Source organism: Panthera leo, chromosome A3 (genome assembly GCF_018350215.1).
Source record: "Panthera leo isolate Ple1 chromosome A3, P.leo_Ple1_pat1.1, whole genome shotgun sequence".
Classification (NCBI taxonomy): Eukaryota; Metazoa; Chordata; class Mammalia; order Carnivora; family Felidae; genus Panthera; species Panthera leo.
Window position 1 is genome coordinate 108331347 of NC_056681.1, and position 25702 is coordinate 108357048.

The 25702-nt window shown below is 38.5% G+C and overlaps 2 protein-coding genes and 1 long non-coding RNA gene across 6 annotated transcripts in view; 2 read left to right on the forward strand and 1 right to left on the reverse strand.

Moving 5' to 3' along the window:
* Positions 1–9945, forward strand: part of LOC122216397 — a 52314-nt gene extending 42369 nt beyond the window's left edge. Inside the window, exon 6 of the long non-coding RNA XR_006200874.1 lies at positions 9686–9945. This is a non-coding gene — a long non-coding RNA (uncharacterized LOC122216397). The remainder of the gene's footprint in view (positions 1–9685) is intronic.
* Positions 9946–13501: 3556 nt separating this feature from the next.
* MORN2 (MORN repeat containing 2) lies at positions 13502–20242 on the reverse strand. The gene is made up of 6 exons (XM_042930336.1): positions 19870–20242; positions 19740–19823; positions 17268–17318; positions 16546–16652; positions 15566–15702; positions 13502–13840 (listed from the first exon to the last, which is right to left on the reverse strand). The coding sequence occupies exons 1-6, from the start codon at positions 20240–20242 to the stop codon at positions 13738–13740; spliced, it is 855 nt and encodes a 284-aa protein (XP_042786270.1). The 3' UTR covers positions 13502–13737.
* The window catches only part of DHX57 (DExH-box helicase 57), a 55254-nt gene continuing 49364 nt past the window's right edge, over positions 19813–25702 (forward strand). For 2 of the 4 annotated variants that reach the window (XM_042933191.1, XM_042933194.1), the window contains exon 1: positions 19813–19967. The gene's annotated coding sequence lies outside the window, so the exon portion shown is untranslated. Of the gene's footprint in view, positions 19968–20007; positions 20228–21572; positions 21624–25702 lie in introns of those variants that run through there. The other 2 variants (XM_042933192.1, XM_042933193.1) reach the window with 2 other exon arrangements.

The window sequence follows — 25702 nt, forward strand, 5'->3', positions numbered from 1 at the left end:
GGGGAGCCCCCAGCAACCAGCAGGGCCTGAACACCAGTTACAGCCGGATGAAGGACAGACATGCACCAGTCTATCAGAGGCAGTAACAGAGCTCTGGAAATGGGAGAGGGAGAAAACTATGTTTGTCAGGACTTCTCTCAAGGAAAAGTATCCTGTGCGATTGAAAGGAATGCTTGATCGACATTATGAGGGTGTGTGGGTACGGGTACGCGGGTGTGTTTGGGGATGGGGGTGATGGCCTACGTGCAGTCTTTTTTTTTTTTTTTAACCTTTTTTATTTCTTTAATCTTTATTTATTTTTGAGAGAGCGAGAGAGAGCTTGAGCGGGGGAGGGGCAGAGAGAGGGAGACACAGAATTTGAAGCAGGCTCAGAGCTGTCAGCACAGAGCCCGACCGGAGTCGAAGGAGAGGGGGGCTCAAACCCACAAACCATGAGATCATGACCTGAGCTGAAGTCCCACGCCTTAACCAACTGAACCACCCAGGCGTCCCATAATTCTTTTTTTTTTTTTAAGTAGTTTCCACAACCAACCTGGGGCTTGAACTCACGACCCTGAATTTTTTTTTAATTTTTTTTTTTTCCAACATTTTTTATTTATTTTTGGGACAGAGAGAGACAGAGCATGAACGGGGGAGGGGCAGAGAGAGAGGGAGACACAGAATCGGAAACAGGCTCCAGGCTCCGAGCCGATGAGCCTGACGCGGGGCTCGAACTCACGGACCGCGAGATCGTGACCTGGCTGAAGTCGGACGCTTAACCGACTGCGCCACCCAGGCGCCCCTCGACCCTGAATTTAAGAGTCATATGTTCTACTGACTGAGTGAGTCAAGCGCCCCCTAGATGCAGTCTTAAGTAGCAACAAATGGTCACCAAAAAGCCTTCTAAGAAAGGTGAGTCCGGTTTCCTAGTAAAATGTTTTGCTGAGAGCTGTAGAGTGAGGCTGCAGCTGAGCTGCTATTGATTCTGGATGGGAGGCCAAGTGTTGCCCTTCAGGGGCCTCATTTTTCGCTCTTCCTCCATGAAGGAATCAGCTTGTCCTTTATTCAAATGTTGAAAATTGATAGTAAATCCGTTTGAATGAGTATCAGATTTTTAGCCTGCCTCAGGTGTCTTGATCCTTAATTTTATATCTTAGGAGCCCCTTCTCACTAACTCTAGCTCATTGGCTCTGCAAATCACAATCTCGTCATCTCCTTTCCAGCACTCTGGTCTGGAACCTTGGAGAGGCTGCATGGGTGGGGCTCCCCATGTGTCCCTGTGCCAACCAGACACTAGCTGATATAATGTTGCTACTTGTAGCAGCTATCAACTGAACCAGTTGAACTTACTTGATTTGTTTCTCTATTTCATAGTATTTAAAATAAAACATTATAGTAGTTAGTATATGTGGTATAGATGTGTAGATGGTCACAGTTCATGCATTTCATCAAACACTTGGCTCTGTACCTTTGTTTATCCCATTCTTTATGCTTCAAGTATCTTTCCTTGCCTAAAGAAGTATTTCTCATCCTTCAAGGCTCAATTCAAGCACCTTTCTCTATGAAGCCTGCCCTGATCTTCCAAGTCATCTTTAGTCAACCCCTCTTCTACTACATTCTCACGCTATACTGTTAGTATCTCTCCCTGCTAGGCATTGTAGGCTACAGTCTCTCTGTCTGATTCCCGTGGGATATTGTCAGCCCCACTAGGGCAGGGACCATTTCTTATTCATATCCATTGTACCCAGTGGGTACAGTGAATTCTTACCAAACTAGAGAGCTGGACTTTAAGTCTCAGGATAAATATAGATCATCTCCTTATTTGGCAATTTTACTTAACAATAAGCAACTTAAAAATATACATTCTTAAATGCTGAGATATTTTATAGAGGGGCATGCAAAAATTAGCTTGGCTTTTAAAGGTGAATACATTTATATTATTTGTTCACATTCCTCTGACGTGAAGTTTGAGAATGTTTTGTGATGAATGCTCAACACAAGTTTGAGTTGAATTTAATTCAATTCCAGAGGATGTTGATGGTTAATGATTCTTTTTCCCTAAAGCAAACAACAATAGGGAGAGATTGGTAAAAGGGTACAAACTCTCAGCTATAAGATGAATAAAGTCTGAGGGTCTAATGTATAACATAGTGACTATAATTAATAATATTGTATAGTTGAAATTTTCCTTTTTTTTTTTTAAAGTTTATTTATTTAAGTAATCTCTATAACCAACATGGGACTTGAACCCACAACCCTGAGATCAAGAGTCAGGAGCTCTTCCTACTAAGTCAGCCAGGTGCCCCTATAATTGAAATTTTCTGAGAGTAGAACTTAATGTTCTCACCAAAAAAAAAAAACCAAAAAACCAAAAAAACAAAAACAAAAAAACAAAACAAAACAAAACAAAAAAAACAAAAAACAAAACAAAACAAAAAAAATGGTAAATATGTGAGGTGATGGATGTGTTAATTAACTCAATGGGGGAAATCCTTTCATTGTATATACATATAACAAATCAGCTGGTTAAATACATTACAATTTTATTTGTCAGTTATTCCTCACTAAAGCTGAGGGAAAAAGAAAACAGTACAGAACTTTATTTATTCATAGTAATAGCAAGGAGATACATTTTTGTTTTAAATTAATAAGCTAGAAAAGGCAAGCTGGAAAAGTCAATGCTATTTTACCTAAAATTATAAATTCTGTTTTAACATAAATTCACTGTCTAAACATATGGACCAGGAAATCTTTTGGAGCAACTACCCTTTGGCAAAGACCAAATGCTTCTTTGTATTAAAAAATATATATATACATATGATCCATCATACACACAAAAGTGCCTATTCAATATATATGTAAGTTTAGTCTTCAAAGCTCCTACAGCATCTAATAAGTAAAATTTTAATTAATAATAAATATTTATCAAGTAAATATCCTTGAGACATTATAGTCTTTCCTCAATTATGAAGCCACTGCCAAGCAGTAGGAGGCGAGACTACAGATGGATTTTTAGCTGGGTATATTAGGTTAGGTAGAGTCAAAAAGAAATAAACTAGCTATGGAATTATTTGTAAGCCTTGCTCTAGTTGTATTACTTTGAAACCTAAATTACAAAAATAATTATAAAAGAAATACATATACTCAGTGTAGAAATACTGAAACCAACTGATTTTATCCTCCTCTCTTTGCTACTCTTTGCAGGTGGAAGAGTTGCTAGGAAAGTGAACAGTCCACCAGGAGTTACTAGAGTCCATGCAGAAGGCAGGGGGTGTGCAGACCAGGAGTGAGTGATATACCCTGAGTGACTGACACTAGTCTGGTTCTACATGGGACTCCCTGCATTGAGGGCGCAAACTGCTGCCCAAATTTTGAGTTTTATCTTACACACGCCATCTCCAAGCTTCGTTCTCCCAATCTCCTTTACAAAACCAAAGACTTTGCAATGAATTCCATCTGATTTTTAGCAACATATCTTTTTAATAGCATATGGTTTCATCATTGATCCTCCAACAAGTCTGAATCAAGTGGTCTTATCTCTTTTTTCTACCTTATTCTATCATCTAACTTATTATTCTGTCATCTAACTTATTATTCCCATGTTCATTTGTTCAATCGTACATTAATTATAGGCTTCTTACCTACCTATGAAAATCTTAATCAGAATCCTTCAGTGACTCCTAAAGTTCAGACGTCCTCATGCAGTAGACCTCTACCTTCATCTGGCCTCTATGTCAGTCACTGTCAGGGCTCCTATCACAGAGACAGTCTTGTGGTTCCCTGTCTTCTAGCCTCTCTAGCCTCTGGGCTTTATAAAGTTGTTCCTCGGTGGACATCCTTCCCTTACTCTGGGTTAGCTCCTTGTGTCTGTCAAAGTCAGTGCAAGTACCACTCTTCCCTGTCTTTCTTGACATGACTTGCTAAAGGTAAGCCCTTGCTTTTGTTGTGCTGCCTTAGGGTTTTGTCCACAGAAATACTATGTTCACATGGTATTTATGTGAAAGTATTCACTTAAAAATCTTACTTCTACAAAAGGCAAGGGTCCATATACTCTCAGGGTGTCCATGAATCCCCTGAATTATAGGCAGAATTTTATGGGGGTTCATTTTCTTCTGGGAGAAGATTCAGAGCTCACATCAGACTCTCAACAAAGTCCATATTTACCCTCTCACAACCAAACTAAGAACACTCACTGCACTAGACTAAGAGTCCCTAGGAATCAGAAAGTCAGTTCTATACTTCTTTGAATCTCTACAATTAGATGGCTAATGTTAGATAAATGAACATTTCTGTTATTTTTTTTAATGTTTATTTATTTATTTGGGGGGGGACCAGGGGAGGGGCAGAGAGACGGAGAGAGAGAATCCCAAGTAGGCTCCGTGCCATCAGTGCACAGCCCAATGTGGGGCTTCAACTCACAAACCATGAGATCATGACCTGAGCTGAAATCAAGAGTCGGTTGTGTAACCAACTGAGCCACCCAGGCACCTCAACATTTCAGTTACTATTTAGAGGTAGACATTTATATTAGTAGATATATAGTAAATTCAGCCTCCTCCATTCATCAATGTTTTTAAGCAGACAGGAAGTGTGATACAGTAAAAAGTACATTAGTCAAAAGGAAAAATATAGAAACATTTATGCCAAATTAGTAGCAGTGGTTATGCTTGGAAAGGGGAACGGGCTAGGGGTGAGATGGGCTTTCATACTTATGTTCTTCTGTCTTGATCAAGTTTGTTTTATAATGTGTGCTTTTTAGTTTTGAAACTTAAAAATAATGTTTTAAACCATAGGACTTTCTTCTTAAGTTCATGAGACATCTAACTTCAAATTGCACATCTGCTACTTATTTAGTGTTGTGCCCCTGGGAATGTTACTTACCCTTTATAAGCCTACATTTCCTCAATTGTAACATGAGGTTAATACTTACCTATCCCACATAGTTATCACGTTACAAAGCCTAGTATGAAGTAGGGACTCAGTAAATATTAGTTTAATGCAAATTTTGTTGTCCTTTAGGTGTTTTGATTTTTTTTTTTTTTGCCCTGCCCAAAGACATCCACAGTAGGACTCAATGAAAATATAGTTCACTATTGTCTCAATACTGTAAGCATTCATACATTTGGTAAAAGTCTGATGTAACATGGCTGGTTTATAAGGCGGCTATTAGCTCTGATTCCTAACTAATAAGGAATCCCATGATATATTTGCTTGTTTTTAAACAAAGAAGAGTTACAAGATTCTTAAGAAATTTATAAATGTTTACATTTACATTTATAAATAAAGTACAAGGACACTGGTTTAAGCTAAGCTCTCCGTTCATCTGTGTGGTTACTAGAAACAGGTTCTTTGAAATATTCACTCACCTCGTGGCCTGTCTCCACCAGTAGACATCACACCATGTTTTGTGAAGTCTTTCTGATTTTTCTAGAGGTTCTACAAGAAATAAAATGCCATTGATAATGATAGGTACCTTGTAATTTATACCACCCTTTGTTTTAATAATTTTATAACTAAAGGTTTTTATTGTATATTCAATAGATTGCTGTTAAAAAAAATCTAATCATTTAATAACATATCAAGTAAAAAGTAAAAGTTCTTGTTTCTTTGAGTCTTTCCATTTTTAAGTCACTTGGTGTTGAATAGGCACTCAACTATTATTATTAACTCAACTATTATTGACAAATACAAATGAGCTCAACTATTATTGACTAATAAAAATAAATGTGTATGTATTTCAAATCAGCTGAAGTACTCCAACATTCAGAGCAGTTCATCTGACCCTAAAATAATGAAAGCCACAAATGTAGAGATTTTCCTAAGCATCCCACATTAAATGAAATCACCTACTTCAAGTGACAAGTGGAATAGGTTTGTAATAGGTTTTTCTGCTGGGGCTAATTGAGGTGATCCACGATTAAAATTAAGTGGAAACCCATTTGGAAAATACCCTATGAGTATATGGTTTTGTTTTTTTTTTTTTGAGTAATACAGCAGGTTTCAACCCAGCTATATGTTCTATTTATTTTTCATTATCTGAAACTCCTTGGGAAGTTTGGCCAAGTGACAGAATCTTTCTGGGCGTTGGTTTCTTGATCTGTATAATTGGCATAATAACAATAACAATGCAGATGTGAGGATGAAAGGAGATGAAGGTTGGGGGCCAGAGGCTGGAATGTGGACCCTTGGGGGACCAAAGGCTTACTTGGCCACCTTTGTCTTTTTTTTTTTTTTTTTTTTTTTTGTCACTGTCATCATTTTGTCAAGGTTCGCTCCTATATCCAAAGAGACTCTATGTTTATTTCCAGCTTGGTCTGCTCTTTTTTTTTCCTTTTAACTTTACAGAAAATTTTCTTAAAATGTTCCTTTTTTGGGGTAGGCTGGGTGGCTCAGTCGATTAAGTGTCCACCTTCGGCTCAGGTCATGATCTCGCGGTTCGTGGGTTGGAGCCCCGCAATCAAGCTCTGTGCTGACAGCTCAGAGCCTGGATCCTGCTTCAGATTCTGTGTCTACCTCTTTCTCTGCCCCTCCTCTCTCTCTCTGTCTCTCTTTCTCAAAAAAAAATAAACATTACAAAAATTTTTCAAAAATGTTCCTTTTTGGGCATAATGCTGTTCTTTGTCCTGAAGGAATATAAGGGACAATGTAAGGCCTGATACTTGCTCTGTCAGATGCTGCTCATTGCCACCCAGTGTTCCTTTTTCTTTAGTAACCCAGTTAAAAAACTACATTCCCCCTTCTCCTTCACTGCTAGGTATAACCACAAGAATAGATTCTACCCCTGAAGTAGTAGAAATAATGACAGTGATCTCTGAGAAGTCTCCTCAAAAGAGAGAACACATCTTTTTCTTCCTACTTTTCCTTCCTGCTGTCCAAATGCAAATGAGCCAGGGAAGTCTGAGCAACCTTCTGGACCAAGAGGGAGGCACTACAGACAGCAGGACAGGATCGAAGGAACCAGGATCCTTCCCACAAGGACCTGCTCTAACAGCTTTGGATTGCCTACCTCTGGGTTTGTTTTTTGTTTTGTTTTGTTTTTTAAGTAGGCTGCATGCCCAATGTACAGCTTGAACTCAAACCCTGTCATCAAGAGTCACTGACTCTTAGCTGTCATCATCAAGACAGCATGGTATTGGCACAAAAACAGACACATAGACCAATGGAATAGAATAGAAACCCCAGAACTAGACCCACAAACGTATGGCCAACTAATCTTTGACAAAGCAGGAAAGAGTCACTGACTCTTGACTCCTGACTGAGCCAGCCGGGCACCCCTGAGCTTTTTTTTTTTTTTAACGTAAAAGATAAACTTCTGGCTTGTTTAAGCCACTATTCTTTTGCTTTTCCATCATATACAGATGAACCCAAACTTACTGAGATGCTGGCCCTCTAGGAAATAGTCTTGAACCAAGAACCTTTTTTAATTCTTGAAAGTTTTCTCTCCTTTGAGCCTGTGCGTCCCTTCTACTTAACAATGAATTCTCCACTCTTCAGAAGCCTCTAAAGTGTCACTCCAGTCCTTGTTTTTACCTTCCTCCCTTGCAACACCCACATTTTGAATTTTATACACTCATTTGAGCTCTTCAGATAGGAACTTGAAAAATGGGGCCATTCTATTGGGTAAGAAAGAAGGAAGCTTGGCTGAAATTAAGTTTTTAGCTCTTTGTGGATTAAAGGGAAAATAGTTCATTTCAATTGAGCAAGCATTTATTAAGCACATATCATGTAAAAAGCCCTGTGCCAGGCAGTAGGAGAAATAGAAAGGTGACATTACTCCTCCTTCGAGGAGACACATCAGTAACTACAGCATGTGATGGGCAGTAAGAAATGCAAGAAGAAAAACATAAGGTGCCTAAAACTTTCAGAGGAAAAAGGATGAGTTCCAGTTGTGGGGATCATGGAAAATTTCATGAAGAAGATAGGATGTGAACTGCGGTTTGAACAATATGTAGAAATGGTTAAAAGAGGAGCAGCAAAGGAACAGAGGTAGAAAGTCACAAGGCAGAGGCGCATCTGGAGATTCTAGGGAGTGTGAAGGGTAGAGGAGGAGGAAACACTAGACTGGTAGACTGAGGACAGACACAGGGCCATGAGTATCTTTTTGGGAGCCTGCTCTGCAGTAGAGAGAATGAGGAGTCGCTGAAAGATTTTAAACAAGAGAGTAGGCCCATCATGTGACTTCAGTAAGAAGATGCCTCCTAAAAAAGGCATGACAGAGGAAATACCGGCTGCAAAGAGGCCGGTGAGTAGAGAGTAGGAGGTAAAGATGCTCTGAATTAGGGAAGCAACCATTAGAAAGGACAGGAAGACACAGAAGCAACATTTCAGAGATTACTGCATGAGCTAAATGTGTACGTTGCCTAGGAAAAAGATTTGGATTGTAATTCTCAGAGTCAGATGTGAAGAATATACCCATTAAGAAATTTTTAAAATTACCCTTATTTGAATTAAACTAAAAGGAGGCTGAATATGCTGTACTAATGAACTTTCTGGTTCTACAATTTTATCAGAACCTTAACTTCTATTATCCTTAGATGTCAATGGGGGAGCGCATGAATAACTGGTAGATGGGGAAAGAGTATTGAAAAGTATCTTAGCAAAGAAATACAATCATACCTTCCTTCCCATTGTTCATCCTCTGCCCAGGTATTATGGTGAATAGCAGGTGTCAGGCTACCTTACACAGTAAAGCTTTTCCACTTCTCCCCAATTATCCCTTTACCACCCTTATGTGCCATCTCTACCCACCCCGTCCACCCACACATTCCATTAGGAATCCAGTGAAAATTTAAGAGAAAGAGGAAGCTTTCTAGAGAACATAAGAATTTTCTAACATTTGCCTCTTCCTTGCTCGCTTAAAACCATGCCAGCATAGCCTGAGGAAACATGGAAAGAGCTGGCACAGACCCATATAAGCGCATTGTATTCTCAAATAGCTTTGAGATAACTAACCTCCACCCCACAAAATCCTAAAGCACTACTTCCTCATTCCCAGGGGATAAATTCTAGAGATATCCTCAGATGAACAAATTTGAGCATCTACTCGGCTGCCAATTTCTCTTTTTATTTTTCTGATTATTTTAGGAAGACTTAAAAGGGTGTTAATATCTACTACCTCTCCTTTCTCAATAAGGGGAGGAGCAGATAACAAAATAATCAGAAGAGTGTCCTCTGTAATATTTAGCAATTCATGGTTTAGTTCATTTTATTTGGGGCACTGAGAAGAAAGCACCTTACAGATAAAATAATGAGGATTTTTTTCTTCCATGGTTCCCAAGGTGATTTCTGGCACTCTTGAAAGCACAAATGATTAATCAATTAATCGAGTCATTAGGGACAAGCAGCAATAATGTGACTATCAAACTATGGATATTGGACAAACTGTATTCCCATATAAAGTGTGTGTACTTGTAAAGTGTGTGTGTGTGTGTGTGTGTGTGTGTGTGTGTGTGTGTGTGAGGAGGTGGTCAGTTGGAGAATCAGTACCTTCAACATTGTCCCTGAGAAAAGATTAGCAGGAATTATTGATTCTTACATTTTATAAAAATCCAGAAACTGAGAAAAGTATTGGGAAACTCATGCTCCGGTCCTTAAATTCAGAATCAAAGATTCTTAACCTGAGGTCCATAGATTAAAATTCAGACCATCTGTAAATCTCCTAATACTATTTGCAAAATTTTGTGTGATTTTGCAATTTTTTTTTCAGAGAGGAAGGAAGAAAGGAAGACTTTTTTGTGTGCCCATTGCTTGGAGTTTACTAGTTTACTGCTATATTGATATTCACTCTTGTATACAGAGAAGAGAGAAGGAAGGAAGGGGAATAAAGAGAAACAAGGAGTCTCATCAGTTCTGTCCCAAATCAAATCAACCAAACGTATGTGAAATTTGTACAAAGTATTTACCTGTTAACTTTTATGTGATGCTTGTATTAAAAGTTAACAATAGTATAATCATTTTCTTTTCAAAAGCCTCTGAAGTTTCAGACTGGTTTAGATTGCATTTTCAGAGTCCATGGTATTAACAAAAATGTAGATATTAATTAAATTCATAGAAACTGTTTAGAATAAACGTGTCAAAAAATTTCTCTATTATAAATTTCTGATCATTTCTGTTAAATCCTTCAGAAGTACCTTCAATGAAATAGCTATACCATTTGCAGCAATGTAATTTTGTATTGAAAGGAGCTATTTAAAAAGACGAAAGGGTAATAAAAAGATGTATTTCTATATTTTCAGAATACTAGTTTTAGCATATAAAAACACATATAATTCCACTACTAATTATAATGGAATGCTATTCTCATTTAAGTAAAGAATAGAAAGCTTTCAAGTGAAACCCAGTTCTTCTCATCATGCTCCCAAAACCCCACAAAGAGTTAGAATTAAGTTTCTAATGTCCCTGTGTAATTAATCAGCACACATTATTCTGAACATAGAGAAGTGAACTCTGATAGAATCTTTGGTCTCTTTTATGTGTTACAAAAGGCATTTCTAATCTTTTTTATTCTTTATTCTTAGTCCCAAAGAGGCATATACATGTTGGATTTATCTGCCTTGTAAATCAAGAATCCTGTCATTTTTTCTTTAATTCCGCTTCAGATTAATATGTAAACGTGCAACTCTTTAGTCCCCGAACGTTTCATTAGTTGATAACTTGCAAAGGCAGATAATGATATAATTTAAACATTAAGCAAGAAAATATATGAATATTTTACAAATTGTTAGAACTTTTAAATAGTTATTTCTTTAAATAGCTAGCTTAAATAAATGTTGGCATGGTTTGAATCTAAATTAGTAAGGATTTATGGGATTTCTTCTTTTATGAAAATATTTCCCCTCTCAATGCCTTTCAAAGCACATAATAGCACACACTTACCCCATGTTGCTTGCTGTGGTTATATCATCCTCAGATCAAGGCTTATCTGGATCCTAAATTAATTTAAAGGTTATATAAAAAAAAAAAAAAAGGAGAGGTTTGACTTCCCCGGAAACGAGACTGTCATATGCTAACTAGGCTTTTGAATGAGGAAAACTAGTGTCTCTTCTAATTATATAAGCTCCAGGTCAAATTCTAGCATCAACTAATCAACTGAACTGCATTTAGTTTCAAGGAGTAAAAGAAAGATAATTGTTTAAAAGGAATGACTTTGTTATCTTAGAAAACTGGAAACTTCAGCATTAAAAAGTTATATCAAAAAGTTAAAGATTTTAAGACCAAAGTATGTATCTTGTTGCCTTAAATACTTTTAAAGAAAAATATTATGAAAATTTTAGTTTGCAGTAAAACAGATATTTTCCTATATTTTCCAGAAGTTTTGAAATAACATTATATGTCCTGTCCCCTGAAAACAGCCTCTCACTTTATCTTAATTTGTATGAATTACAATACAATAATATTTAATTCTAAAACATACCAATTGATGCTAAGCAACAAATCCAAAAGTGTCTAATTTTAATTTTTTTTAATGTTTATTTTTGAGAGAGACAGACAGAGACAGAGTATGAGCAGGCAAGGGGTAGAGAGAGGGAGACACAGAATCTGAAGCAGGCTCCAGGCTCTGAGCTGTCAGCACAGAGCCCAACGTGGGGCTTGAACTCATGAACTGTGAGATCATGACCTGAGCCCAAGTTGGACACTTAACAGACACGAGCCACCCAGGCACTCCCAAAAGTGTCTAATTTTAAAAATGTATCTTTGAACAGTTAAAAATAGGGTCTTTGGAAGTTAAATACATGATCTATGATTATGAAAAACTAACACAAATACCACTTTTATTTATATATATTTTTTGAGAGAGAGAGAGATTGAGTGCGCAAGCAGGGGAGGGGCTAAGACAGACAGAGAGAGAGAGAGAGAGAGAGAGAGAGAGAGAGAGAGAAACTTAAGCAGGCTCCACACTCAGCACTCAGCATGGAACCTGACATGGGGCTCGTTCTCACAACTATGAGATCATGACCTGAGCCAAGATCAAGAGTCGGACGCTTAACTGACTGAGCCACCCAGGCACCCCTTTATTTATATATTTTAAAAAACATTTTAACCCAGATTTATAGTAGTACGACAGAAATTTTTTTAATTTAGCAATGATATATTGAGAGGTACAAATTTCAATAAGATTTTGAATGAAGAAATATGATATGGAAGCTATTGTTTACACCATTTGTCAGTTTTGGAAAATAGTTTCAGCAAACCCTCAGGTCTTTACTGTAGTTTTATTGTAGTTTATTGTAGTTTTAATATGTAGTTGTCATATACTGCTCTGATAATTTTTAAATTATATTATCTACAAGGTAAAGAAGCTTCCTTGGCATAGAATATGTGAGGACACATAGATCTACTTTTGACGAAATTGAAATATAATTCACATACCACACATTAAATTTGCCCTTTTAATGTGAACAATCCAGTGTTTTTTAGTATTCCCAAGGTTGTGTGATCATCACCACTATTTCCAGAAATTTCCATCACCCCACAAAGAAACCCATGCCTTCCAATTCCTCCCTCCCACAGCAACCACTAATCTACTTCCTGTCTCTCTGGATTTGCCTATTCTGGACATTTCACATAAAGGCTAATCTGTGGCCTTTTGCAACTGGCTTCTTTCACTTAGTATAATGTTTTCAAGGTTCATCTCTCTTGTAGCATGCTCAGTACTTCATTCCTTTTTATGACTGAAAACATTCCTTTCTATGGATATCCCACACTTCGTTTATCCATTCATCAGTTGATGGACAGTTAGGTTGTTTCCAATATTGAGCTGTTACGAGCAATGCTGCTATGAACATTCCCATATAGGCCAATTCTTTTGGGGAATGTCCCCAAGGTAGGAATTGCTGGATCATATGAGAACTACATGTCTAACTTTTTGAGAAACTGTTTTCCATAGCAACCGTACCATTTTACATTCCTGCCAGAACTGTTGGCAGTTTCGAATTTCTCCCTATCATTGCCAACCTTTGTTGTGTCTTTTTTAATATAGCCTACTGATTGTAAAGTCCTGTCTTATTGTAGGTTTAATTCACATTTTCCTAGACAGTAATGATGTTGAGCATCTTTTCATTTGCTTATTAGATATTTGCATATCTTCTTTGAAGACAAGTCTATTCAACCCATTTTTTAATTGGGTTTGTGTTTTTATTTCCATACATTTACATATGAGTTCTTTACATACTCTGGAATCTAAACCTGTATCAGATATATGATGGGTAAATACTTTCTCCCATTCTGTGGATTGTCTTTTCATTTTCTTGATAGTTTCCTTTAACACACGGATATGCTTTTTTTTATGTTTATTTTTGAGAGAGAGAGTGTGAGTGGGGTAGGGACAGAGAGAAAGGGGGACAAAGGATCTGAAGCAGGCTCTGTGCTGACAGCAGAGAGCCTGATGCGGGGCTTGAACTCACAAACCATGAGATCATGACCTGAGCCGAAGTTGGACACTCAACCAACTGAGCCACCCAGGTGCCGCCACACAGGTATACTTTTTAAATAAGATGACAAAACTCAGGCACAGAATTGGAAATTGACTTTACCAAGATTTAGATAGTTCTGCTGTGTTTATTAAAAGGAATCACATAATTTATTTTACACTGAGTATACGATGATGAAAATCAAGTTCAAAAAGGTGTGAGTGATGGTTTTATTGGCAAAGTTAACATCTAGAGGTAGGGTATGAAGTTATTTCAGCTGACAGATTTCAGTGTTTTCCTTACAACTAAAAGCTTTCATTACTACATTAAAACTTTACTGCAGGATATCCTACATGTGGAGCTTTAGTCTCAGGCCCGGAGCAGCAGTGAAATGGAAGTTACCGCACCATTCCAGTCCTTGGACATCAGTGTATTGTCCTTCACCTTCTACCCTGCAATAGAGAAAAGTAAGTTTGTTCATTAATCAAGACCAAGAATTTACAGTCCGGAAAGAAGATTGTCTGGCATATTATACTCTATGCCTAAAAAATGGTATCTTTCCACTTTCAAACTTTGATTTAAAATTCAGCATCCTAGGGGCGCCTGGGTGTCTCAGTCAGTTAGGCGTCTGACTTCGGTCCAGGTCATGATCTCATAGCTTGTGTTCGAGCCCCTCATGGGGCTCTGTGCTGACAGCGCAGAGCCTGGAGCATGCTTTGGATTCTGTGTCTCCCTCTCTCTCTGTCCCTCCCCCACTCACACTGTTTCGCTCTCTCACAAAAATGAACACTAAAAAAAATGAGGGGCACCTGGGTGGCTCAGTTGGTTAAGCGTCCGACTTCAGCTCAGGTCATGATCTCACGGTCTGTGAGTTCGAGCCCCGCATCGGGCTCTGTGCTGACAGCTCAGAGCCTGGATCCTGCTTCAGATTCCGTGTCTCCCTCTCTCTCTACCCCTCCCCTGCTCATGCTCTGTCTCTCTCTGTCTCAAAAATAAATAAAAACATTTAAACATTTTTTTTAATGAATAAATATAATAAAATTCAACATCCTAAAAAAATAAATAAATAAAAATCAGCATCCTGCTTTCATATCCTACCAAAACCATTACTATTCCAGACATTGCCATTATACGAATTTCGGTGTAAATTCAAGATTTTAGGATCACATACACTAAATTTACATAAAACCAAAATAATCAGTTAAAAAATGAAACGTTCATATTAGTTCATTTATTTATTCAACAAATATTTATTAACCATCAACGATGTTTGAGGTGCTGTGCTCTATGTGGGTGTTTTCTTGGACTCTTGGGAGTGGTGAAAATGTACTTCACAGACATAAACAGACCTTTATTCCATGGTTAGATTTTTTTTCCCTTTATTAACATCAGTGGAAAAAGTCTGTTATCATCGGAGTCAGAATAGGTGAACATTTTTCTGCCCACCTCAAAATGTACTTATATCAACCATTTCATAATAATTAGGTTGCATTTCAATTCTGGAAATAAATAAAGCAGTATTTATAAATGAACATGAGCCTCTAGACGACACAGTATGGTGTTCAGTGTGAAGGTTAAGCTTATGAAACTGTGCTTATGTTTCATTTCACTTGTAGTTTTCCTTTAAGCATAAGCTCAGAGAGGACAACAGTGGGCACATTTCTACAATTTGAAAACTAACTAATTTTGCTTACATTTTAAAAACTAGCTTAGTAAAAATACACATATATCAGGTCAAAGGCAATAAACAATTATGAAATTATTCCCAAGGCTGCTTTTTAAAAAGTTTATCAGCACATTTCAAGTGAAAGTAATTTTTGGCCTAAATTTTCTCTATAATTATTATAAGCTTTCCATTTCCAAGCTGACTGTAAAAAGTTCTATAGGAAGAGGAGAGTTAAGAGGAAATAAATGAAAAATCTAATAGATTATCACCAAGAATGGGATTTTCTTTTGGAGGCTCATAATGGTCTTAGCCTCTCTTATAACATTCTGCCCCCCAAAATAACCCAACAATTCTTTCCTTTTTACTTTTTTTAACCCAAGAATTCTTAATAAATATATCTTAATGAAATATATTACAAAAGAATATTTAGCATTGACTAAATATAATAATTAAGCAAACATGCCTGAAAAGAACCTTTTAGAACTACAATGACTTTTTATTTTAAGCTCACCTATTTTCATTGAAGTTTCCAGTATACTTTGCCCCAGTTGGGAATGTGTAAGTCCCCAATCCATGAAACATATTGTCCTTAAAGTGTCCTTCATATACTGCTCCTGAAAAGTGCTCAAGTCTTCCAAAACCATTCATCTGTTTGTGACAAAGGAAATAACCTCAGTAACTAATATTCAGTTTCCCTAGAACACTTCAAAAAGGCACATATATGTCTATCATCCACTTAGTTATTATTTAATCTATCATTGTATCACCATTTCCACAAAAATTAGACAACATTTACCATTTATCAATGTCCTTTAAATATATCTCTCCGTGAAGTCCACCAAGTCAAATGTTCCTGATCTGGGGCATTTGAACATCTAGGGGAGGTCCATGATGGTGAAAATAGGGTCCTCAAGATATCTTAAATATATCAAAAATCTTAAAGGACAACCAGTTTAGTTAGCCCAGGAAACAGTACAAAAAAGTTGTTAGGAACAAACATTTGTATTCAAGCAGCCCTGAGTACGCATCTGGTTTCATCACTCACTGGGCAAGAAACCTGAGCTTGATTTCCTTCACTTATAAAACAGGAGCATTAATAGTACCTACCCCATGCAGTTGCTGTGAGGATTAAATGAGAAAATTCTGTAGTGAGGTTAGCCTTACTCAGTGAATAGGAGATGAGAAAGATGATAATAAAGATGATAGGGGTACGTTGCTGGCTGGGTGGGAGGAATAAGTGACTCTTCATTGAGTGGGGGGCGGTAATTGTGAGCTCAAGCTCCACAGTGGGTATAGAGATTACCTAAATAAATAAAACTTAAAAAAAAGATAATAAACACTGTATGACTTTAATATTACTCCTATGTTTGTATCAGTTATTTGTACTGTATAGCTTACTCACATGTGCTTTTGATTAATGGTGAAATGCCAAGAATCATGTAACCAATAGACTTACTTATCCACTGTCAGTATTGAAAACAGCAATGATACCTTGTCATCTTTCCAGCTTCCTGTGTAGACAATCCCATTAGGAGTGGTATGAATACCTATTCCATTTCTCTCAAAGATTCCAGAAGATGTTCTTGTACAGTCACCATCTAAACAAGAGAGAAATATATTGTGATCCATTATGAATGGGAACCTTATTTCACTAGGTAATAAAGTATTTATGTTCAGGACTAATCACAGCTGTACCTTATGGGTCTCTGAGTCTAGCATTGAAACCAATGAGACCAGAGATAAGGAGATCCATGGACTTGGAAGGTCCTGTGTTGTTTTTTTTTTTTAAGTTTATTTATTTATTTAAGTAATCTCTACACCCATCATGGGGCTCAAACTCACAACCCTGAGATCAAGAGTCATATGCTCTTCCGACTGAGCCAGTGAGGTACCCCTTAGGAGGTCTTGTAACCATTGATCACTTCTCGGCCTTTTGGCTAAGATCAAGTGTAGGAGGTCTTGTAACCATTGAAACAAACCAGCCAGGAAGACTGATAGATCCTGTACATATGTTTCCAAGGCATACGGTCTAGACTTAACATTAGAGTTTAAATTTAAAATCTGTCCATCTATTTGTGTTTCTATGTTAGTTTTATTTAATGGAGTTGATATCCCAATAGTAGTTTTACAAAATTTACAGTCTCATGATGCTGTTACTCTTATGCTATTTAATCTTAGTCTAGATAGAAAAAGTAATTGAAATGTATGCTTACCATACTTGTCTCCATTTGGAAATACAAAGTTTATCTTATACACTTCTGCAGCTGTTTTAAAAGATTTAAGAAACATCACATAAGCTTATGTATTTTTATGTCAGAAGACCTATAACAAATATGCTTTAAGAGCTAACCAAACAGACTCACTTCATATGATCACAAGCATATCATGATTTCCAGTGTCTACTGCAGGATCTTGGGGAAATAAATAACTTTGTCTAGATGATCTATTTTTATGTGTTTATTATAATAGCTTTATTAATATATAATTCACATACCAGAAAACTTACCCTTTAAAAGTATATAATTCAATGTTTTTAAGCATATTCATAGCCATGCAACCATCACCACAATCTGACTTTAGAATATGTTAGCAGTTAATCTCTATTCCCCTAATTTTGACTCCCACCTCTTCTCTACCCCATCTCCACCTCACCCCAGCCCTAGCCCCAGCCCCTGGCAACCACTGATTTACTTTCTGCCTCTATGGATTTGCCTATTCTGGACACTTCATATAAATGGAATCATATAATATGTGGTCTTTTGTGATTGACTTATTAAGCATGTTTTCAAGGTTCATCCATGTTGTAGCATGTAGCTGTACGTCATCCCTTTTTACTGCCAAATAGTAGTCCATTGTACAGAAATAACAGTTTGTTTATACATTCAACAATTGGTGGACAGTTCGGTTGTTTCCAGTTTGGACTGTTATGAACAACATTGCTATGGACACTCATGTATAAGTTTTTGTACAGATATATGTTTTTCTTTCTCTTGGGTAGCCTATATGACCTATTGATGCCCTCACAAAGGTAAAATGGAGTGAGGAATTGGCGAAAGGAGGGAATAGAAAATAAAGAAAGATAGTAAATGATAGTGGGGAGAAGTAGCAGTGAAGGTGTCTAAACAAAATGAGATTGGAATGGAGACCAAGTCAAAAGAAAGAAAGAAAACCACAGAACTGAGGGGAATCAATGCATCAAAGCACAGGAATATTTAGTGGGCCAAATCAGTAGAAATTATTTTTTTCCAATACCAAAGAAAACATATATGTAGAGAAGATAAGTAAATTTTAACTTCTAGGACAATAGAGTCTACCAGAATGTTACTCAAAATGTGTCTCGTGCATCAGAATCACCTGGGATGCTTGCAAGTTCCTATACTACTGAATCAGAATTTCTATGGGTAGGGCAAGAGAACTGATATTTTTAATTTAAAAATTAATTCAGGAGACGCCTGGGTGGCTCAGTCAGTTAAGGATACAACATTGGCTCAGATCTTGATCTTGCAGTTCTAGAATTTGAGCCCTGCATTGGGCTGTGCGCTGACAGCTCAGAGCCTGGATCCTGCTTCAGATTCTGTGTCTCCCTCTCTCTCTCTCTGCCCTTCCCCCACTTTCTCTATCTCTCTGTCTTTGTCTGTCTGTCTGCCTCTGTCTCTCAAAAATGAATAAACATTAAAAAAATTTTTTAAATTAGTTTAGGTGCCAATTGAGAAATACCAGAGATTCATCCCCTTTGAGGAAATATAAGAAAATAGGCAGAAGACTTTAAAATACTATAACCTACTGTAAAATACTGTAACAGAGAGAAAGGGAGAGTCTAGTATCCTTAAGACAGGAAGAGGTGGTTATGAAAAAGAACCAATTAGCAATCTAGGAAATGAATTAGGTAACTAGTGTAAGGACTGAAGAGCATAATGGACACAACTGAAAAGTAAATTGGTGAACTGGAAAACGAGGTTGAAAATTTATCCCAGAAAAAGGCACAAAGAAAAAGACAAGTATTACCTGAGCAAAGCCTGTCTGATCTCCCTTCACTCCCAGATGCATCTGGGAGTCTCCACAGCACCCTGGGCTGATCCCTACCATAGTACTTAGAACCCTAATAAAATAACGCTTTTGTGGTGGAATCCCCTATCACAATACCCAGCTCATTTAGGTTAGGGATCAGGGATTAGTCGAATCTTTGTTCTCACTCTAGTGACTAGCTCAGTACTTAGTATTTGGTGGTAGGAACTCAATGTCTAGTGAATGAATGGCATTTGGAAAGCAATCGCTAAATGCTTATTAAGCAGAGCGCTTAACTTGATCATACAAAAAACAGAACTGCCTTCAAATGCCCTAAAACATGGTTCCACATTCGAAACTTTGTAATGTTAGAGCTAGAGGGCAACCTAAGAGATGGAGACCAATCTGGAACCATGGAGGAAACAAACCCAGAGAGGATGGCACTTGCCTAAGATGTCACAACAGCAAATCAATGGCCGAATCAGAGCTAGAATCCAGGTGTCTGATTTCTAGGCCGGGGGAGGGGGGGGTCTCTGCGCCCCCACGCCACCAGCTGTGTAGGACCATCAGGAAATAGTCACACCCACACCTGAGCTACCACCATGAAGCTATCTGGCTTCATGCGAGTTCTACTTAAAGGTGCCCTTCCCCGCTCAGGGCGTTGGGAGAAGGGCACTTACTTGACAGAGGTGTGTTGCTAAGATTTTCTTGACTCGGCGATTCCTCCTGGGCATCCAGCTCTACGGCCTTGAAGGAACCAAACGCTTACTCAGCGCGGACCGCGACTCGGTTGCCGGGGCGACCAGGCACCTCTCACCCGGAAGCGAATAGGCGAGGAGCCGAAGCTGAGCCAATCGGGAGGCAGCAGGCTGTGCAGCTGCAGCCGGGCCGCGGCTGAGCCGCTCCAGGTGAGATCGCGGTGGGTGGCGAAGCCCTGGTGGGACCCCTCAATCCTGGGCGCTCCCTCCTGACAGCCACCCAGGGAAGCAGCGCTGCCAACCCGCCACGGCCTCCCTTTCCGCGGGCAAGGGATGTGTGCCCGTGTGCGTGGTCTGCGCGCCGCCCTGGTTGTCCGTGTGCGGATCCTTTTACCGCCTCCCTCTCCGGGGGTGGCCAGGGTCTGAGGAGCATCCCGCCCGGCGGGATCCACCCTGGCTAGCTGGGGCCGGTGAGTCTGGACCATCAGGATTCCGGGTTGTCCACACCCCGGCAAGAGGGGGGGGGGGGCCCAATTCAGCTCAAAGAGGGGTAAGGGGTTGCATTGCATCCTGTCTCTGTCACCGTCTCAAACTGAGTGGCTCACTGGAGACGATGTATGCTGGAAGAAAGGTACCAGGTGAAGGTATCAGCGTGGAGCCGGATATATGGGGTCAGTCAGAGATTTGCCTGGGAGCGGAATGGTGTGTGATCAGTTTTCAGTGCCCCGCTGGTGATTCTGTTCCTGGGGGCCTATTTGGGGTGTGAAACAAAGGATACTCTTTGAGCCAAACTTAGGTCCCTGTGTCTACGGTGTAGAAAGATAGTTGGAACCTTCCCAGGCTAAATGGAATAGAATAGTGAGGTCCATCCATGTAGATTATACAACCTAATTCCCATTCCTTTTCAAACATGTGGGCAGAGTCCTATTGGATATAGCCAGCAAGTTTTCCTTCAACATTTTGAGAGCAGATCTCAGATCAGGTAAAGGTGATATTTTCTGGGTTGGTATGAGACAAGTTGTTGATCGTTATTTAGGTGAGCTAGCTGTGGCTTGGTCTGGTTGGCTAGCCACTCTTCTTTTTAAAAATCAGAGGACAGTCTCTTCTTGCTTTTTTTCCCTAATGTATTTTACTACACAGATTTACCTGGGTGGTTTTTGAGCTGAAGCACTGATCTTTCTGTCTGATTTGTATATCCTTTCCCTTTTCCTGAATTTTAGAAATAGTAGGTGATTATTGATGCGCAAGTTTATAGAATTCAGTTTGTCTCATTGTTTCGGCCTCCCGTTAAGCTTTTAATGACCCTACATTTTTGTGAGTATATGTATAAGTTTCACCGTTTTTACCGAAAAGTTTGAGAGTTATGATATTCTTATCTAAGAGGATCTGGAGTCAGAGGAAACTTACAGTGAAAGGATTTTAGAATTTGGATTGGAAAAGTGTACTAGTCATTTTTTATTGTCATACTTTGTTATATTTTGACACACTGGGGGCCTCTCTGGCCAGGAAGAAACTGCCCTTCCTAGGGATAGCTAATTAACACCTTGACCTGTGAACACACCTCTCTGCAAACCAACCCCCAACCACCTACCTCCTTTATCTAATTTTTGCACATCAAGCCAATTCCTCCCTTCCCCGAAATCAACCCAAGGAGGGACAGCCCCTGATCCCCAAAGCCTGCTGGAATTATCTTACTTAGCCAATCCTAAACTATTTACTCTGTCCTGCCTTTCTGGCAGAAACCCCAAAAAGGCTGTGCCTTCTACCTTCGGCTGGCTCCTCTGTTCCTCCTGACTGACACCGGTGTTTCCTCCTGTGGCCTGGCCTGGCATGGCATGACATGCCTCTCTCCTTCCTGGCCAAACGGTGAATAACATTAAACTTTTCTTTCAGTGACATTGACCTCTCCTTGTGGTTACTTTTATAAATTAAGACCCAGGCACAACTCAAAGGGGTTTGGTTTATCATTAAACTTTGAATTGACGATACAAGGTACATGCATGTGGTGAGCAGGAGGAGATGTGGCAGAAAGAATTTGGGCTTTGGTGTCAAACAGATTGTTTCAAACCCTGGCTCCAGACTTTGCTGCTAGACATTAGGTGACATTAAACAAGTCATATAATTTATCTATGTTCTAGTCTCCTCCTCCTCTATGAAATATAGAAAATAATATTTACCTTACAAGGTTTTTAGAGGGTTAAATGAAATGATCTTACGTTTCCCCTGGATGCAAACTTGTGTATTCAGCTACCTTCAACATGTCTCCATTTGAGTATCTAACCGGCAGCTCAAATGTAACATATCCAACCTGAACTTGTGACTCCCCCACCCAGATCTTTTCCTTCCCAATATTACAGTTCTGAGCATATGGCACCACTATTTACCCAGTTAACCTAAGCCAAAAAAATCTTATAGTAATTCTAGATGTTTCTGTCTCATACTTGTCCTATAATTTGTCTACATTTAAAAGACATTCGGGGGGCACCTGGGTGGCTCAGTTAGTTGAGCATCTGATTTTGGCTCTGGTCATGATCTCGTGGTTCATGAGTTCAAGCCCCACATCAGGTTCTCTGCTGTCAGCACAGAGCCCGCTTCAGGTCCTCTGTCCCTCTCTCTCTGCCCTTCCCCTGCTTGTGCTCTCTCAAAACTAAATAAAACATTGAAAAAAATACATTCAGAATCTGTGACCACTTTTCAACTCTGCTCCTCCCACCCTAGTCCGACCCACTGTATTTTTTCTGTATTTGTTTGGCCTGAACAACTGAGTAGTTTCTTAGTTGGCCTCCTGGCTTCTCACCCCTCTGCAGTCTATTGTTCACATAGCAGCTAGTAATTTTCTGAAAACATGAGTCAGTCTTAGCAGTCTTTTGCCTCGGCTCTTTAGTGACTTCCTATCATATTTAGCATCTCTTAAACAGAATAAATTCTAGCCTTTTTAAAATCTAAAGCTACAGGGGTGCCTTGGTGGCCCAGTCGGTTAAGCGTCAGATTTTGGCTCGGGTCATGAGCTTGCCAATCCCGAGTTTGAGCCCCGCGTCCAGCCCTATGCTGACAGCTCAGAGCGTGGAGCCTATTTCAGATTTTGTGTCTCCCCCCCTCTCTCTCTCTACCCCTCCCCTGCTTGCACTCTGTCTCTCTCTCAAAAATAAATAAACATTAAACTTTTTTTTAAAAACAAAAATAAATAAACATTAAAAAATAAATAAAGTCTAAAGCTACATAAAACCCAAAGCAATCTATTTCTCTACTTGAGATCAAAACAAGTCTCTTTTTTCCTATCTAAACATAATTCTTGGCATGGAGATAAATCGGAATTCACATGATATACTTTTTCAAACTTTTTCAAAAACTTTAAGCCCTGCTTTAGAGAGGAATTCTTATATTACACATACATATTTACATATTTTTTTCCTTCAAAGACTAATGACAAATGTATGAGGTTAATAGGCATGTAATGGGACCGTAATAGTACTAATAACGTGAAAATAAAAAGCAGTTCTTTTATAGGAAGTGTTCCTGTATGGTGCACTATGAAACGGGATCACAGAATCTATGTGCATACATGAATCACCAAAAGTTCAGAAACTAAGCTCACCTTAAGAAAATTCATTCTCTTGTTTAGAGCAGAGATCTCCAAGTCATGATGTATAACACACAAAAGCCAAGTATTAGCCTAAATTGGCAATAACTGCAACTTAAATTAAAACCTGAACACCTAGATTGTTACTGTGGTTCTACAGCTTTTGCTCTGTGGTCTGCAGGTTTTATTGAGGTCACAACCTGTTATCTTTTGCCTCTCCTCCTTGTGCTCCCTGTCTCCAGCTTTTTCTTGGCCCTTCTCTGCTCTCTGACCTCATCCCCTCTCCTCACTTCAGTACAGACCCATCAAACTTCTGACTGTTTGTCCAGCTCGGTGTATTGAAGCTATTCTGGACTTGGCACCTTCCCCTTAGAATATTCTTTTCACAAATATTTCATGGCTCACTCTCTCAATTTGTTCAGCTGTCTGCTCAAATATGATCTCAGGCCTTTCCTGACCACTGTATTTAAAATAACAGTCTCAAGGGGTGCCTGGGTGGCTCAATCGGTTAAGCATCTGACTTCGACTCAGGTCGTGATCTCACAGTCCATGAGTTTAACCCCACATCGGGCTCTGTGCTAACAGCTCCAAGCCTGGAGCCTGCTTCGGATTCTGTGTCTCCCTCTCTCTTTGCCCCTCTGTCTCTCTGTCTCTCAAAAATGAATAAACGTTAAAAAAATTAAAATAGCAGTCTCAGGGTTTTGTTTTGTTTTTTTCTTTATAACACTTGGCTGATATTATCTATTTATTTGTTTATTGTCTGTCTTACCCTCTGGAACATAAGCTTCATGAGGAATTTTGTCTTTTTTGCTGTTATATCCCTAGGAACTGGCACATAATAAGTGCTCAATAAATGTTTGTGGACTGAATGAATCTCCATTCTCATATCAGTCATTTATTCAGCCTTTAGTCATGAATTACTACTATACACCCAAGACTGTGTTAGAGGTACTGTGTTACTTAAAAAAGAGACATAATCCTTTGCCTTCAAAGAACTTTTTTGAGAGGAGGAAGGAGGAGATAAATATAGATAAACACTGTATAAAAATGTATGATTATGAAGGATTTTGAAGAAAGGAATACCAAGAGGCCTAGTTTAATTTCCACATTGACTGAGTTGCCCAAATTTTTTCCCGCTTTTGATTTCTAATTTCATTTCACTGTGGTTGCAAAAAATATTTTGTTTTATATCTATTTTAATTTATTGAGATTTGTTTTATAGCCTAGGATATGGTGTATCCTGGAAAATTTTCCTTGTGCATGTGAGAAAAATGTGTATCGTGTTGGGCAGAGTGTTCTATGGATGCCCCTTAGGTCTAGTTGGTTTATACTGTATTTCAAGTCTTCTGTTTCCTTGTTGATCTTCTGTCTAGTTGTTCTAACACTATTGGTGAAAGTGGGGTATTGAAATGTCCTCTGTTATCATTGAAGTGTCTATCTCTCTCTTCATGTCTGTCAGTTGTTGCTTCATGTATTTTGGTGCTCTGTTATTAGGTACATATATATTTATCATTGTTATATCTTCCTGATAGATTGACCCCTTTATCATTATGAAATGTCCTTCTTTATTTCTAGTAACATTTTTTGCTTTAAAGTCTATTTTGTCTGCTATTAGCCATTCCAACTTTCTGGTGGTTGCTGTTTGCATAATTTATCTTTTTCCACCCATTTACTTTTCATTTGTCTGTATCTTTGAATTTCAAGTGATAAATACCATGTAGTTGGATCATTTTTTAAATTGAGGTATAATTGACATGTAACATTATATTAGTTTTGGATATACAACATAATGATTTGATATTTGTATATATTTTGAAACGATCACCACAGTAAGTCTAGTTAGCATCCATCACCATACATAGTTACCAAAAAAATTTTTTTCTTGTGGTGAGGACTTTTAAGATTTACTATCTTAGCAACTTTCAAGTATGCAATATAGTATTATTAACTATAGTCACCATGCTTTACTTTACATCTCCATGACTTACTTATGTCATAAGTGGAAGTTTGTAACTTTTGACCCCCTTCACCCATTTTACCTACCCTCGACCTCCCGACTTCTGGTGACCACCAATCTGTTCTCTGTATCTATGAGCTTAGTTGTTTTTGTTTTTAAATTCCACATAGAAGTGAGGTTGTACAGTATTTGTCTTTCTCTCTCTGACTAATGTAGCAAAATGCCCTTGATGTCCATCCTTGTTGTTGCAAATAACAAGATTTCATTCTCTTTTATGACTGAATAGTATTCCATGGTATATGTGTGTGTGTATCACATGTTCTATATCCATTCATCCATCAGTGGACAGTTAGATTGTTTCCATGTCTTGGCTGTTGTAAATAATGCTGCAGTGAACATGGTGGTGTA

Coding starts and splice junctions, on each gene's coding strand:
- MORN2 (XM_042930336.1), bottom strand. CDS start 20,242: ATGGTCCAGACTCACCGGCCCCAGCTAGCCAGGGTGGATCCCGCCGGG. Junction 17,319..19,739: donor TAGCAACACACCTCTGTCAA/GTAAGTGCCCTT, acceptor CTTTTAAAACAG/CTGCAGAAGTGTATAAGATA. Junction 16,653..17,267: donor TCCAAATGGAGACAAGTATG/GTAAGCATACAT, acceptor TCTCTTGTTTAG/ATGGTGACTGTACAAGAACA.